This window comes from Orbicella faveolata, unplaced genomic scaffold (genome assembly GCF_042242905.1).
Source record: "Orbicella faveolata isolate gen_17 unplaced genomic scaffold, um_ofav_v1 contig_46, whole genome shotgun sequence".
NCBI classification, from domain to species: Eukaryota; Metazoa; Cnidaria; class Anthozoa; order Scleractinia; family Merulinidae; genus Orbicella; species Orbicella faveolata.
Window position 1 is genome coordinate 15,031,798 of NW_028301576.1, and position 15,757 is coordinate 15,047,554.

Here is a 15,757-nt window from a genome sequence, read left to right on the forward strand (position 1 = left end):
TACTTTTTCATCAATGTGTAACTTGAGCTGGTACCCTTTGAGCTTCCCCAGGCCCTGGAAAACTTTGGGAAACTTTGCCCTTAGGGAGGCCTTTCTATCTGCTTGTTTTGGATTGTTACTAGCACCATCAGATTCAACATCACAGCTGTTAACAGGGACACCAACCCTTAAAACACCAAGCAACTCAGATGCATCGCGGCCTAATAGCGTCGCAGCTTTGCCAAGCATAACATAAAACTCAACATTCAGGGACTTTTGGGTTTGTGGCACACGTACATCAAGATTACATTTTCCTTTGATTTGGAGTGGCTCTTCAGATGCATAAGCAAAAACTCTTTTGTTGCACTCCAACAATTTAACATTACCCCCCGTTACAAGGTTAAATACTTCTTCGGACATTAAATTACAACTAGCACCAGAGTCTATAATAACGTTCATAGTCTTATCTGCAATCTCCAGCTTCAGAGTGTTCCCGTCATCTGTCTCCCCAGTGTAGAACACGTAGAAATCATCCTTCCTTGCGGAGTTTCCAGTAGTCACGTCTTCGGTTACTTGACGTACATCACGTTGGCCCTGTGAACTTCCTCCTCTTCGTCCACGGCTTTGCTTTCTTCCAGAGTTTCCACGGTATTCGTTTCCACGACCACGACTCGAACTGCGACTAGAATCTCGCCCTTTACTCTGTTTGGAGTGACAGCACACTTCGAAATGACCCACGTTGCCACATTTCCCGCATTTGTGGTCACGCGAACGAAGACATTCCTTCGCGAAGTGTCCCGCTTTATCGCACCGCCAACATTTTCCCCCTTGTTTGGCGTCTGGAGATATGTTATTCACTCGGCCATCACGGATAAGAACGAGGGCTTCTTTGTCATGGTATTGACTAACGATTTCCAATAGTTTGCTCAATGTTAATGCTTCTTCGCGATACAACTTGGCCTTGAGGTTTTTGTCTTGAATGAAAGAAATCGCACGATCTCTCACCTGGTTGTCCCTTTCACCTTCGTATTCACAATGTTCGGCTAATTTCTGCAGGCGTGTGATGAAATTGTTAATGGTTTCTCCAGCGGTTGGTTGAGCTGCGAGAAACGCCTGTCTTGCCATCGGCGCGTTTTTTCTCGGTTTGAAATGTTCGGATAGGCTGTCCATAGCTTTCTTGTAATCCTTCGCCTCGCCTCGTTTGTCGGCAGGAATTGAGTTATTAAAAACGTCTCTGACTTGGGGCCCGGCGAGGTGAAGTAGAAGCGCCTTCTTCTGTGTTGGGTCGCTGATTCCCGAGGCAGTCACGTACAATTCGAATTCGTCTTTCCAAGTTAGCCATCGTTGTGCGAGTGTAGCTGGCTCGCCCACAGCGTTGAATGCTTGTAAACCTGGCAGTCCGCTCAAGGATACGGCAATCTGTGCGAGTTTTCCACTGTTTAAACTCGTTATCCACTTTTTATCCGGTTTTCCTCGTCGGCAAATGTGGTGGTTCGGGCGCAAGTAGACCAAAAGAGCTTATACAATAACAACAACAAGGTTTATTTCTGCTCCCATTTCTCCGACCACATGCTTCCGTTAATTGCATCCCATAATAGACCAGTGATCATGTGGCTGACACGTCACAACAGAAACACTACAATAACATTATTGATTGCCTGTGAGGCTCTTGGTTTCTTGTTCTCATCTTGGTGGACAAACCGAGATAAATAAACTATTTCTATTTGAGTTTTTGGCCAGTTCCATATACATGTCACTTGGGTTTCAAAGGATTGGTTGTGGGACAATGTTCCTAAGTGTTCCTTATGTGAAACAAGAGGTGGTTTTCTTCCATTCATTTCTGTCGGTTAATGGATTGATCCGTCAATATTTCCGATAATTAAAAGAAATGGCAATTAAAGAAAGTTTCTTCTTCAAGCAACAAACAGTTTGCTCAAATGTAAGGTTGACAAAATCTTCCTAGACTCATTAATAATTCATCAAGTTAAAACAAAGAAAATCACAACCATGAAGGACGTTTGGATACCTTGTCTTAATGAGCATAGATTTTGACGATTTTACTTCTCCGTTTACTCCTTAGTTTTTGTTTCGATTGAGGCAGTGTTTCATCTGCTACCCAAACACCTCTAATTTCGCCAAAAATACTCCGCTGCGCTTCGTATTTTCAACTCTGTTCTCGATGTTTGGATATCTCGATGAAACACTGTCTCTCGTGTTTGATATATTACATCAGCAGGAAATAGCATCTTAACCTTTTAAGGATGTTTTAATCCCCGCGTTTTGAGACAAATAAACATTCTCTAACTGTTTACTTTACTGATAGGACTTGAGAGACTTCGCATCGTTATCAAAAAAAGATCAGTCTGCTTTTTTGGTCTTCACGCAATCTTATTGCTTGGTACACTGAAACATGAAGGAGAAATAAACTTCCGACTTTGTGAGAGCTTGAAAAATTAAATGAATCCATCTAGGACTTTTAAGATCTTTTATAATCCTGGAACATCTTATGCTAATGTTCTGTAAAGACAGCTGCAAAGAATCGATCTGCAAACCAGGCTTGTAAGGGTCAAACTTATATACCGGAAAACTCTTGAACATAATTTCAACTGATTTTTCTGAAAACACATAAGTGTCCTAGTCTGCATCATTTAGAACACTTATGTTTTCTTAATTGAGTCTCTGGGATGGATATTTTATATCCTGCTTCTCACACAGTGACATTAAGAAAATGAAATCAACACAACACGACCATGTCAAGCTGGATGAAAACTGAGAAACTTTTTCATATGCTTGGTCATCTAGTATTTGTACCTCCTACATGGTTGCATATGATAAGGAAGATGACAGAGGTTTTCTATTTGGTTGCTTTAGCGAAGAAGGTATATGTAACAGGTAACTACCAAGAGTGCCCTTAAAAGATATATTGTAGTTTTGATTTTACTGTTTACTCAGCAAACTGCGGATAAAAATCCTCAGTTCAGTTGGAAAAAATTTAAGCTTCAAACAGAGAACTAACAGATTAACAGATCTTTGAAAAGATCTTTTCATTTCAACCGGAACAACGTCACAACCATTCTTGAACTAAATGGCAATCAATAAACAACACCGCTTACAGTTGAAACGAACGAAAATGAAAGCAATTTAAGTTTATAAAAAGTATTTTAAATGAAATCACGAGAATAAGATAATAGTTTCTTTATATTATTTGTATGAAAAACATCATTAGATACGCTTTTTCAACGCAAAGTAAAAAAAAAATATGAACAACAGCGCCGACTTTAATTAATTACGGAACCAAATCTGTAAATATTTGAACCCGACTGTACTCTTGTACAAAGGTACACAATTATTCCTAAAATGTTTTATTTTTAAGAAATGTCCGCTAATTCATGTGGGATGCCTCTTGTTACCTTTTATGCGTAAAAATAATAAATTTCAAAGGCCAGAGCTAACGGAGGCTTTATTTCATTTTCTCGATTTCTTTTTCAATTTGCTTCTCAACAGGAGTTGTTTATCCTTCAGATTTGGAAACAAAAGATACTGCATAGCGCGTCTGCAGAGGACCAATTTTACTTGATTTAAGGCCAGGTGCTAAATTAGTCGTTGTCGGTTTAATTTTAGTTGGCGCAATCGGTGTTTCATCGACAGAAGGTTCAGCGGGACGTTGAATTGATTTTCCACAAGACTTATGAGATGTTAGATAGTATTTATGACCCATTCATCATCTTTTTTCATCTTACCACTATTTATGCTAGAGATCTGTCAGTTAACGTCGAAATAATTAACAACAAAATACTTTATTAATTTTCTGCAAAGGAAAAAGGCATCGATATGAGTACTGAATTGTAAGGGTCAAACACTTGGCCAAATTGTAGCAGAATAAACCAAGATGAATACAATTCTCCACTTACCCAATGCGTATCTATAGAGTCCAACACCAGTGTGTAGTTGCCCAAAATGTCGGTTCTGTTGTTTATAAGATTGATGGCCATCTTCATAGCGTTATAATACCCATATCTATCATCCTTCATAAAAGGAACAAACCCTCCTACATGAATTTCTCTTTTTCCTCGTTCCAAGATGTTTTCGGCTGGATCAACTTGACAGGGCTGCATGGCAGTTACGTTGAAACATGCCTTTCGCGACATTTCCTGCGTGCATTGGGCGGATGAAGTTGCGTTCGTCCTGTTTCTCAGTTCCTGTGTTTCATTCCAGCAGCGAAAATCGCTCGAGTTGGATAATTTTTCACAGCAAAGCTTTGTATTGGTTTCAAAATGTAAGTGACAACAAACATTTTGAACCACCGCCACTAAACATGCAACAGCAAGGATGACTCCTTGATAACCCCTACACGTCATTGCTGAAAGAGAAAATGAAGCCAAAAGAAGCGTATTTGAGAGACTGAGAAAAATTAAATCTGGCGTTTCACTTGACAAACATCATGTTAAAATAAGTTGTTCAAATTAAACAAGACATGCGAATGGTTCTTTATTATACGTCCTTTTCAAGCCATTAGGAACCGGTGAAAATATCATTTTTGATTCGTCAAGAATGATTGAGACTATTTTTGAATTGTTGCTTCTAATTTGTTTTCCTCCGTTTGGAGACAAACAAAAATCAATTCACTTCAATCTTTGGGGCTTCTTCCTCTTGCAATAAATGTAAATTTATATTACAGGCCTCATTCCATGGAAAATTATAAAATCATTTCAATTCCCTTGGTGAGTCCAAGTATATATGTTTAAGACACCGACTGTAACGAGCTGTTAGACGCTTTTCCATATTAACAAAGATAAAGTATTTCTTATTAATTTTTAAGTACAAAATTTAATTTGCTCAGCGAGAAAACTTTGAATATTTTTGCCGCATAGAGTAAAGGCTTAACTTTTCTTTTGTCCAAGAACAAAAGGTATTATTTTACTTGAGATTCAGTTCCGTTTGAAATATTATGAGGAAATTCTGCTAATACTTAATTCAGCTAACACTCTGTTGAAACAGACTGTTTAATATTGCTTCATCTCACCATCGGCATACTAAGAACGAAATAAGGTTTACTGAATACCAGGACGATTTCTTCGGGTTTTTGAACGTCTCCTTCGAACGATACTAATATGAACAGAAAATGATAATATATAGTTTCTAATATCCGGTTCACGTCACATCTTCGCATTTCTGTACGTGATCATCCTTATTAAGGTTTTACATCAGCTCCTGTGATTCAGTCCTACTAACAAGACTTTTAATAAAGAAGTTATCGATTGGAAATAAGAACGCAATCACGAGTCTTTCCGGTCCTCGAAAGTCTCGAATTCTTGATGCGACCGGCCTTGAAGTGAAAAACGTAACAAAACGGTAAAAGTGAAAAGATACTTTTCACCCAAATATTGGGTCAGATATTCGTTTCATTCGTTCGTTTCAAGGAAAAATGGAATCGGCATGAACACATTCCAGACATAACAACAACAACAATGATGATGATGATGATGATGATGATGATGATGATGATGATGATGATGATGATGATAATAACAATAATAATAATAGATTTATATAGCGCTAAAACTATAAAATATTCTAAAGCGCTGGATGGATGTGTTCTTAAAAAAACGCAAAAAAAATGCAAAGGCAGTGAGCTGGCTGTTTATGACTGGCAGCAAAAACAGAATGTGATACGGATATGGATACGGAAAGATTATTTGTGCATGTATTTATACTTCGTGTGTTTGCGCTATTTCAAATTTTTAATAGGAAATCATCTTCATGGAATCCTGCAGGGAAACCAGTAGAAGAAACTTTCCTGTTTGAGGCTGTGTCCTCACTACGCCGGAGAAATTTGAAAGCGCAGCTTTATTTCTACGGTTAGGCCTACTGTACGCACTAATTCGTCACCAAACGAAGCCGGAGGAATTTGAAAACGCCCTCTTTTCGTTTTAGTGTGGACGGAAAACCATTTTAGATTGAAAACGGAGCTTTTCGAAAGCGATGACGTCACGATAATCACGTGATTTCCCTGACCGAGTTTTCCTCAAACACAAATCCAAAATGACCGCTGATTGTTGCGTTTTTAAATTCTTCCGACGCAGTTTGGACGGAAAACATTTGATGCGTTTTCAGAGTGAAACCTCCGTTTTCAAACTCCTCCGGCGTAGTGTGGACAGGGCCTAAATGTCATACTATGAAATGTTAGGTTGCTTTGTGCAAAGATAAGGAAAAAATTCTGACAGTTCGTAAATACGTCACACGTATTGTCAACAGTGTTCCTCAAATTGACCATGCACGACGAATTGATTTTAATGGACGTGCTCCTTTCTTCACTCTAATTTGAAGCATAAAGCAATCTACCAAAAAAAGAAGAGAGCTGAAGCTAATTTTTACGTTAGTAAGGCGCATTGCGAAATCTTTTTTCTCATTCAAATAAACAGCCATTGGACTTGCTTAAGCTTGCGTGTTAACGCGGAGTAAGATAAAGGCCTTGAATAATAGTTGCAGACGAAGTAATATTAAAACGAAATGACACTATATAAAGAAATAAAGTGCATTACTAAAAATAAAATATTTCCATTCTCGATTGACATTAACACAAACACATCAGGATGAAATTATGGATCTTCGTTGGTCTAGCAATAACTTTTTTCTTAAAATTAAGTAGAAAGATATCTCAAGTTATATGTTTATATTTGTTCAGTAAAGAAAGTTAAATATCAAAATTTTAAAACATCACGAAAAAACACAAACTGAAAGTTAAAAATCAAAGTTTTAACACATCAAGAAAAAACACAAACTGAAAGTTAAAGATCAAAGTTTTAAAACATCCAGGAAAAACACAAAATCTAAAAGTTAAATATCAAAGTTCTAAAACATCAAGGAAAAACACACGAACTAAAAGTCAAATATCAAAGTTTTAAAACATCAAGAAAAAAAACACACAAACTGAAAGTTAAATATCAAAGTTTTAAAACATACAGGTAAAACACAAACTAAAAGTTAAATATCAAAGTTTTAAAACAGGAAAAAACACAGAAACTGAAGGTAAAATATCAAAGTTTTAAAACATCACGAAAAAACATACAAACTTTAAGTTAAATATATATATTTTTTAAGCTTTGGATAGAAGTTGCGCACTGACTTTTGTCTACAAGACAAGTTTATTGTATAATACACTTATCTTTTCAGGTGTGCATCACATGATATAATGACGCAACAGCTAATTCATAGGTATTCCATATAAATTAAAATTAAAAGTATACAGTATAATATACGAGTAAAAATGTTAAAAAAGTATAAGTCAGCATCATAAAATACAATCTGAGAGAGACGCAGAGACGCATCAATTTAGCAGCAGATTGAAAAGAGCCACTATATACATAACACTTTATTGAACTAGCTTGCTCTGTCCGTATCGTTCTTTTTTTTTTGCAAGATAATGGACCTCGCCCGCGGCTTGGTCCAAAAACCTGCAAGAAAAGACTAGACTAACATTTCTTCAATATGGACCTCACGTTAGTTCAATAACGTATATATGTCAAGTGCACTTGAACGGTCCTTTTCAAGAAAGAGATTAGGAAATATTTCACGTAAAGCTCAAAAACGAAAAAAGACTATCCTCACAGGAAAGGCTGAAAAAACGAGTGTGATCTTGTCGACATCATACTGATATCCATGTTCTTAGCTAAAGAGCAGCTCCAGACGTGAAAAAGGAAACGTTTGTTCTTCGAAACCCAAACATCGCGCTATCAATTCCTACATGTATGTGATAAGTTCTTCACTGGGAATGATAACAATTGTGTTCTAAACTCAATATTTAACAGTGCCAATGAAACTAAATTTACTTGGAATGAAAAGAGTCACGGCCTTGTCTTAGCAGCGTTTACTGCATGCGTGTTGTCGCAGGTCGTGTTTCATGTCATTGTTTGTAGCAATATGGGAAAATAATTATTTTAAAAAACTTGATCTAACTCACCATCTCAACATCAGGGGTCAAAGAACCATTTTCGGCTCATTTCGTTCACGAATATTAGATGCATTTCCAACAATGTACTTGAAGGTATACTATTTTTTCGCTATCTTGTTTAGCCTTTCGAAATTTTGACAGCGAAAATATGAATCACGTTGTGTCGGCCTCATTTCCCGCTCAGCCATTTTGTTTTTAGTAGAAGATAAACAGTGCACATCCCTTTTAAAACCCGAACCCCGAGGGCTTCCATTAAGTAAAAAGAACTCCACCGTGAATATTGTTTTTTCCTGTATGAAAACGGCGTTGGAATAACCGTAAAGGCTTTTTAAGGTGTTTTTCTGTGTTTTCAGCTTTAAAGAGACAAATTGATTGCTAGAAATGAAGTGGTCGAGTTTTAATTAATTAGCTTTCTGGCTCATCTGAAGCGTCATTTTGGGTAAGATCTTAAGGTACTGGAAACGAGAAAATCTTAGTTAGCATCATCATGATAAAGATTTTCCGTAATAAACTATCTCCGAGATTCTACTTTTTTGTCTTTTGTTACTTTTTGTCTTTTGTTGCACTTACAAAGCATTTGAAACAAAGTTGATTTCAATTAATATGAAATTGAACATAGAAAGTTTTGCTCCAGGATTCGGTTATGCCCTGTCATGGTCATCATGGTTGCACACGCGCAATGGCTTGGTATTTACTGATTGACATTATTGCGGGTAGTTGTTTACATGGGAAAGTAAAAGACAAAAAATGGGTTCAAAATGTAATTAAGACATCTTTGCTAAGAGTTTAAAATAATACTTACAAGGTGTTCTTGTGGCAAATGCAAAATCCGGATAAATATAGTTTGCATAATTAGAAGATAATGCATTTGTACTCTACACAATCTTTTGGGCATCATTTGTGCTAGACGGGTGCAATATTCATTTCTAGATGAAAATTTCCTTATGGGAACGTTTCGGAAAAATTCTAGCTAAAGTTTAAGAATAATAGTTAAGGGTAAATACCTATAATTGTCTTTAGTACAGTAGGAAAAAATTCCATCTGAGTTTACTATTTAGGAGAGCTACATGTACCTGTTCTAAGAAAGAAACAGACAAAAAGGAAGAAAGCATCTGTTGTAGTCATCGGCTGTAACCCTGTTAAAATCTACAAACGATTTGAAAGTAACGTCCCAAATATGTCGAATGCTGATCATTACAACACAAGAGTATTGTTGACAATGGGTCTCTGAACTTGAAAATACTACTTACTTCTCGATGAAAGTAGTATTTTTTGTATATAGAATAAACATATATTCTTGTCTCCAATTTGATCGACAATCATCTTTTGGACAGAAGCAAATGTCACCAGAATGTAAGCAGTTGCTACAGAGATGTCTCGATGCTTAATTTTGTTCTGGTAACAAAAGAAAAATATACGCTTAGAAAAGTCCTGTCCTTTATCCAAAGCCGGTTGACCCGGCTGTCGATAAGGGAAAGGACTTTTCTGAACGTAGTTTTTCTGTTGTTACAGCTAGACTTAATAAAACTTAAATCGGCGAGATAGAGGAGCGCAAGGAAAAATCTGCTGCATGTGATATTTTTAGAATACCTTAGATAAATTTGGAAACACACATCAGCATACTACATACTGCCGAGACCTGCTAAGTGCCTGGGTCATTTCTGCATTCTCTTTATGTAAATCAGTTGTCTTCAGAAAAAAAAATTTACCGGTGAATCAAGTCCGTTTATTCCAGTATCTCAAGACAGTGAGCGCCAGGTCATAGTACTTAGATATACCAACATGATTTTCCTTCAGAAATGTTAACTCGACAAGATCTCCTTAGCGCAGTAAATTAAGACAAAAGCGGTTTGTTGTTGACATGTGACAGACGTTGGCTTCCTGCTCTTTTAATTTTGCTATGTCATTCCAACATTTTTCTTTCCTGTAAGTTTGAAAAAATTAATTAACAAAAGTATTGCTTGGCTACAACATCCTTCCTTCTGGGATAAAACCATGGTTAGGCAATAAAATAACGACCAAATTCCACTTTGGTTTCCAAAAATGAATAGATTAACGCAAATTTAAACGATTGCTGACGTACATAAATGGCAGATTATTTAATTTGCAGCTGTCAAAGATTATATTTTCCAGTAGAACTGTTTCTCAAAGAGCAAATTGCGAACGTTTGGGTCATGCTGTACCCGCAGCTAGTTCTACAAAGAGAGAGTCATTAAAGTATTGTTTGCATGGGTGTTAGTTCATTTCAGGATCGCCTCACAGCTTTACATTTTAAAAAGAAAACATACAATTTTTTACTTGCCAAAGTGAATGTAATTAAAGCAAGATAATCCAACCTACCACAAAACATAAAACATGTATTGATATATGGTAAATAAAATTTTGAAAAGGAGGTGTAGTTCTCACCGAGAAGTTGATTTCAAGATTTTGAAATGGCTATTGATGTAAAGTCTTGAGTATTTCTGCTAGGTTTCAGCAATAAATCGCTAAAATGATTAAAATGATACTAAGATGAACTTTCAATTGAATTTTGTAAACAAAATTCTTTGCCTTTAGGTTAAACGAAAAAAAAAGAGAACGGCAAACAAAATACGTGTTATCGCAACCTTCAGGGCGGTAGTCGGATTCTGCATTTTTCCTCATAATAAAGCTGAGTGAAATGAACTGCTTTTTTTCTCATTAATTAATAAGTTAAACGTTTCACAGCGTCAGTTGTTCAGCACTGATTTTTCTTATGGGAAAAAAACCAAGTACTGTGCGTTGCGCGGGCAAAAAATTGCCAAAGATCTTTGCTGTAGAACCTCCTCCTTGATCCCTAGGTTATCTCCCTTGAAATAACAAACGCTGTGACCGTTCAGTTTATGAAAACAAGGTATTCGGATCACTTCTGGTACCGACAAAATCTGCAATACTTTGGGTTGAAGTATTGCTAGTGGAATTTTCTCCACTTATACCACTTACGTTTTGCACTTCCTACTGTAACTGAGATGCTATAATGTTTTGCAGCCCTTCTACGAAAAGGCTTAAAAACACAAGTAATAAAGCTTACCTGAACAAATAACACCAAGTTACTTTTCTCAGAGAAGTGTGGTCCTTTTCTGCATCTGTGTTACTGTCGTTGCACCGGGTGTCGATTCAAGCAAGAAGAAACGAAAGGATTATTCTGAACGATCGTCAGGCCATCTGGTCTGTTATCTTTAGTTCAAATCCAAGACTGTATACGCACACAAAGTAATTTTTGTACGTCAACAAGTCGCCGTCTTTTCGCTTTTTTAGTATTTACTTCTAAATTAAGACGTCCACAAAATTAAATTCCAAGGTAAACAGAACCCAAATTTATTCAGAGAATTGAGAAATTCTGACCCATTTTCGCTGACATCTTTTTAAACGTATTAAATGAAATTAACGCCTCAAAATTATGACAACCTTTGCGTTCGAAATGATCGCACTACAGTTCTTGAAGTAATTTTATGCCGGCATCCATACAACAAAAAAGGCCCGGAGGAGCTAATATCTTTAAAGCGCCAGGAGCCGCTTCGATAACTAAACCGTTTGCTTCTATTTAGATAAGTCTTTCATTCGTTGTCCATCTTGCAGGTCAAACATTGTGATTCGACGATTTGAAAAATTTAACGTTAGCTGCTAATAGCAGACAGGATCCGGTATGGAACAGTAAATTTGACACGCTCGCTGCCGATCTTGTTATCTTATTTCATTTTGAAACGACGCAAGAGCAAACGAAATCAATAATTTCCTCTTTTCGAATCAACAATCTTTAAAGGACTGTTTTGACAATAGTTATTGTTTGTCTTCCCGTAGATAACACAATATCATCATGCATCGGTTTTATCGAGGATAAGATCAAATATTTTAGGGCAGACGTGCGGCTGTAGCTGACTACTGCCTATGAAAAGAATGGGCACAACATTCTTAAAGCAACACACACCTATTCGTTAAAATTAAATGACAACAAAATACCTCTAGCGTTCTTTCTTTGGTTTGGATATTAGCACAGTCAAAACACCGAGCATTCTCTCGATACACAAGTCACAATTTTTTTTTCCAGACCACGGCTATTCCAACCATGAAGTGCTGGCTAAAAGTAGTTTCGTAATGATATAAGGTTATTTGGAGATGGTAAAGAGGCTGCTTTTCAAACATTTCAAGAGTTTTTTCTTGCCCACTAATGAAAGTCTCATTTTTTGCGGAAAATGGCTTATTACACGGATCGAATTTAGATAACGATCAATTCCATTTAAGGTGTAAATCTAAATGACTACGTGCTCGATTCTTAATGATAAATTGCGGGCAAAAAATGGAAAGTGAGACAGTCGATCAAAGACAAATTGGGAATGTTCAAGTACTTTGTCTATGAAAAAAAAGACGTAAGCAACAAGAGACATTGTTGGCTCTTTTTTAAAACGCGCGGAGAAACCTCATTAATTTTATATTTTTGTTTTTCACAAGCAGATTTACAACATAAAACCTGGCACCAGCGATGATATCTCTATTGACATGGTTTTTGAACAGACTGCGTGTGTAACACCAGAAGACATTTCACGAAGTTTCTCGTTGGGTTCTTAATTTTGCTGTTGAAGAAATAATGAGATCTAACATTGATTAATCTTAGATGGTAGAAGGGTTGAGTATACTTACAACTGAAAAAGACGAAGTAAGAACGAAAACATCTTATCGACTCTCATTTTAAACGTACAGAAAAATCTCATTAATTTTTCATTTGTGTTTTCCACAGTCAAATTAACAGGATAAGCCAGGAATAAGCAATAAAACAATGTACCGTTAATTCAAAGCGCTTTTGTTTTGACTATCATGTGTGGGACCAGACAATATTCTACGGCGTTTCTGGTTGGTTGCTAAGTTTTGTTGCCTGTAATAATAATTAGGTCAAGCGCTGATTCCTCTGGGAAGGTACAAAGCTCGGCGTCTTTTGCAGTGGGAAAAAATGATACAATTACAATCTTGCATGCTCGCCTATATATACTTGATTCTCTTCCATGATTTTCTGCAGATCGAAGTTTAACCAGTCTCATTTTATCAGTTTATTGTCACTGTTTTGCTTTTTTAAAGTAAAAACCTTGAGTTATGTACTATTTTGAGGAAGAAAGAAAACCTGTTTTCCATGTTTTATCTGTTTTGACTAAAATTATAATTACACAGCACGGAAGGCAGTCACCAAGGTGCAAGAAAATTAATGAATAAGAAAAATCCTGATGTTTGTAGATTGAAATACCTTTTTCTCATCTAGTAGTGATCATCAAAACAATATAATTTTTTAATAATATTTTTTATACTAAAGGGGGGCTAAAAAGTATAAACAAATATAACCTTATGATAACAAGTCGGAGTGATGTGGGCTTAAAGCGGTACTATTGCAATTATAAGGGATATGTGGGAATAATATTTGGTATGTTTAGTAAAAATATATTCTAAATAACAGACGTATATATTCCTCTTATCAGTTACTGTTATAAGGAACAGACCATGACACGAGCAAAAGCTCAAGCACAAAGAAAAAGAATAAAATAATCTTTAGGCAGACCTTGATACCATGTTTGCCGTTAAATGGACTCTTGCACATAAAGTAGTTCTTGTATTGCTAGCGAAAACCAAGCTTTGGAAATCATGCTATTCCTTATTAGGAGAAGGTCTTTTTGTTCTACAAGCTAAAAAGGTTTCATTACCATGTACACAATAAGACTAGGATGAGAGACACCAAGAGCCCATGTTTCATGGTCAATACAGATAAAGTGTTTATGAAAAGTTCGAAACCTATGAATACATGGTCGAACCTCACCTCGCGTGCTCTGTAAACTAAAGCTAGAATGTTCTTTCTTATAACTGTTGAAAATACATTGAATACCTTACTTCCTTCAAAAGTCTTTTCCAAGGCTCATCTTTGTGTCCTCCTGAAGCCTGGCCATAATGTTTAGAGCGGGAAAATGTTCAGTTATAAAAACTGATATTTACATAACTGGGTGATGGCATTTGGATCTACAAATAGTTATCCAACATATTCTATATTTCTGACTTTCTTCTATTTTTTCGGTATGTAAATATTTTTTCTCGAAGGTCAACAGGTTCCCTTCATAGCTATCTGCATAATCATTTTTCAGAGGGGTCTTTTTATAAAGAAACCCACACACTGACGTATGAAATGTTTTGTGGTCTGAAGGATTGGTCTATTACCCAGAACCGTTTCCGCATTTCTGATAAAAACACACATAAACATGCTTCCTAATAAATGACGTTTGAAGACATATCATTTACAAATGCAACAAACTTATCTCCTATGTTTACCCTCCTTGTATTCAAACACGTAGACGTGACTGTCTTGTGGAACAAATTCTTCCATTTATGTATTTTCAAGCATTGTTTTGCTGTTTTTTTTAATGGAAATATTCTTCATTATTGAAAGGGAGTTCTTCAAAGCGTTTCCTACGCTCACAGATGCAGTAAGAGAGAAAAACAATGTTTGTAATTTTTTTTAATTTACTGCCTGGATCAGCGATCTTTCTTTACAAGCGGCTATTTGGCGCTATGTGTTGCTGTAGTTCGAACAACAACAACATAAACATTACAAGACTGAAGAAAAGAAATCGAAACTCCTCGTTTGCGAAAACAGAGAAGCACCCTGATTCTGAGTCTTCTTCTGAATCGACCCAATCACACGCAATAAGTAATTAACATTCGAATTGTCATTTATTTTGGGAGAAACAAGAAAAAAATTTTCCTAAATGAATAGCTGCTGAACGCAATGCCACTATGTTTTATTTGTGAAATCATGATCTATTGGCTCAGAGGCTCTGAAAGAGCCCAAGTTTGTTCCTATAAATTTAGATGGTGTCTAGGTGGTATTTGTTTCTTGTAAACCTCAGGCCACACGAATTGTCAACGACAACTTAAATATTGAGTTGAATACTTGAATGAAAATCTTACTTCTCCTCCAGTTCTTGTCATTCGTAATTTATTTTACGCGCCTTAGAAGGAAAGAAGGATCACGTCAGTTGCCTCGGAGTATCGAAGACATTCAAGACATCAAAATTTTTAGGATTTCGGTTAAGCAGTTCAACCATAAATAATCGGATAAACCAAATGGTCCTTTATCGATCACTTTTCGGCTATCTTTCGATATTGGTGGAACAGCTCGGAAAATCGTCTGGGAATTTTTATGAAGAAAGAGCAAACTCGGAAGAGCTAGAAATTGCTGAGAACTACCGTCATTATTATTTCTAAATAAGATGTCTTCTGAAATGTTTGGGCAGTGAAAAACGAGAAGGTTTCGCGTAACATTAAACTGAGTTTTTCATTACCTCTCCTCACAATGTAATCTTTTTTGTAGCTTAACAAACCATATGAAAAATTCATACCTTTTCACCTCTTAATGTAAGTTGTCCTTTCTAGGGCTATGCGAAATCGAAGTTAGACGGCGCAACATATATAAGGCGCAATTTATATATTTTTTACGTAAGTGACCTCTCAAGGGTAATAGACATTAACCTCTACAATTTCAGCCGGGACAGTTTTCGTTACATGCTCAAAATCACGAACGTGATGACGATGTCGGCAACGGAAGAAGTTTTTTGATGTATGATAAGCATAGCGGTCGTCTGTGAAATTTAACAAACACCGAAATTTGGGGCTTTACTCGATCTAACACGGTAACCATGCAGTCTCGCTGACCGAAATAGCTTTTTCAATACACAATCGCTTTCAAAACAAAATGTTATAGAAAAAGCGAAATGTTTGAGTAGACTTGAAAGTATGGAAATGTAAGCTAAATCATCCACATTGATTAAATGTGAATGT

General features: G+C 36.3%; 1 protein-coding gene across 4 annotated transcripts in view; it reads right to left on the reverse strand.

Moving 5' to 3' along the window:
* Positions 1-15,027, reverse strand: part of LOC110045863 (gamma-aminobutyric acid type B receptor subunit 2-like) — a 34,041-nt gene extending 19,014 nt beyond the window's left edge. Inside the window, exons 1-2 of one of the 4 annotated variants that reach the window (XM_089277388.1) lie at positions 13,817-15,027; positions 3,891-4,339 (exon numbers count right to left, since the gene is read on the reverse strand). In XM_089277388.1, the coding sequence (XP_089133514.1) occupies positions 3,891-4,337 (447 nt within the window). In that variant the 5' untranslated portion in view covers positions 4,338-4,339; positions 13,817-15,027. Of the gene's footprint in view, positions 1-3,890; positions 4,340-7,939; positions 8,216-10,979; positions 12,225-13,816 lie in introns of those variants that run through there. The other 3 variants (XM_020751491.2, XM_089277389.1, XM_089277390.1) reach the window with 3 other exon arrangements.
* Positions 15,028-15,757: the final 730 nt, after the last annotated feature.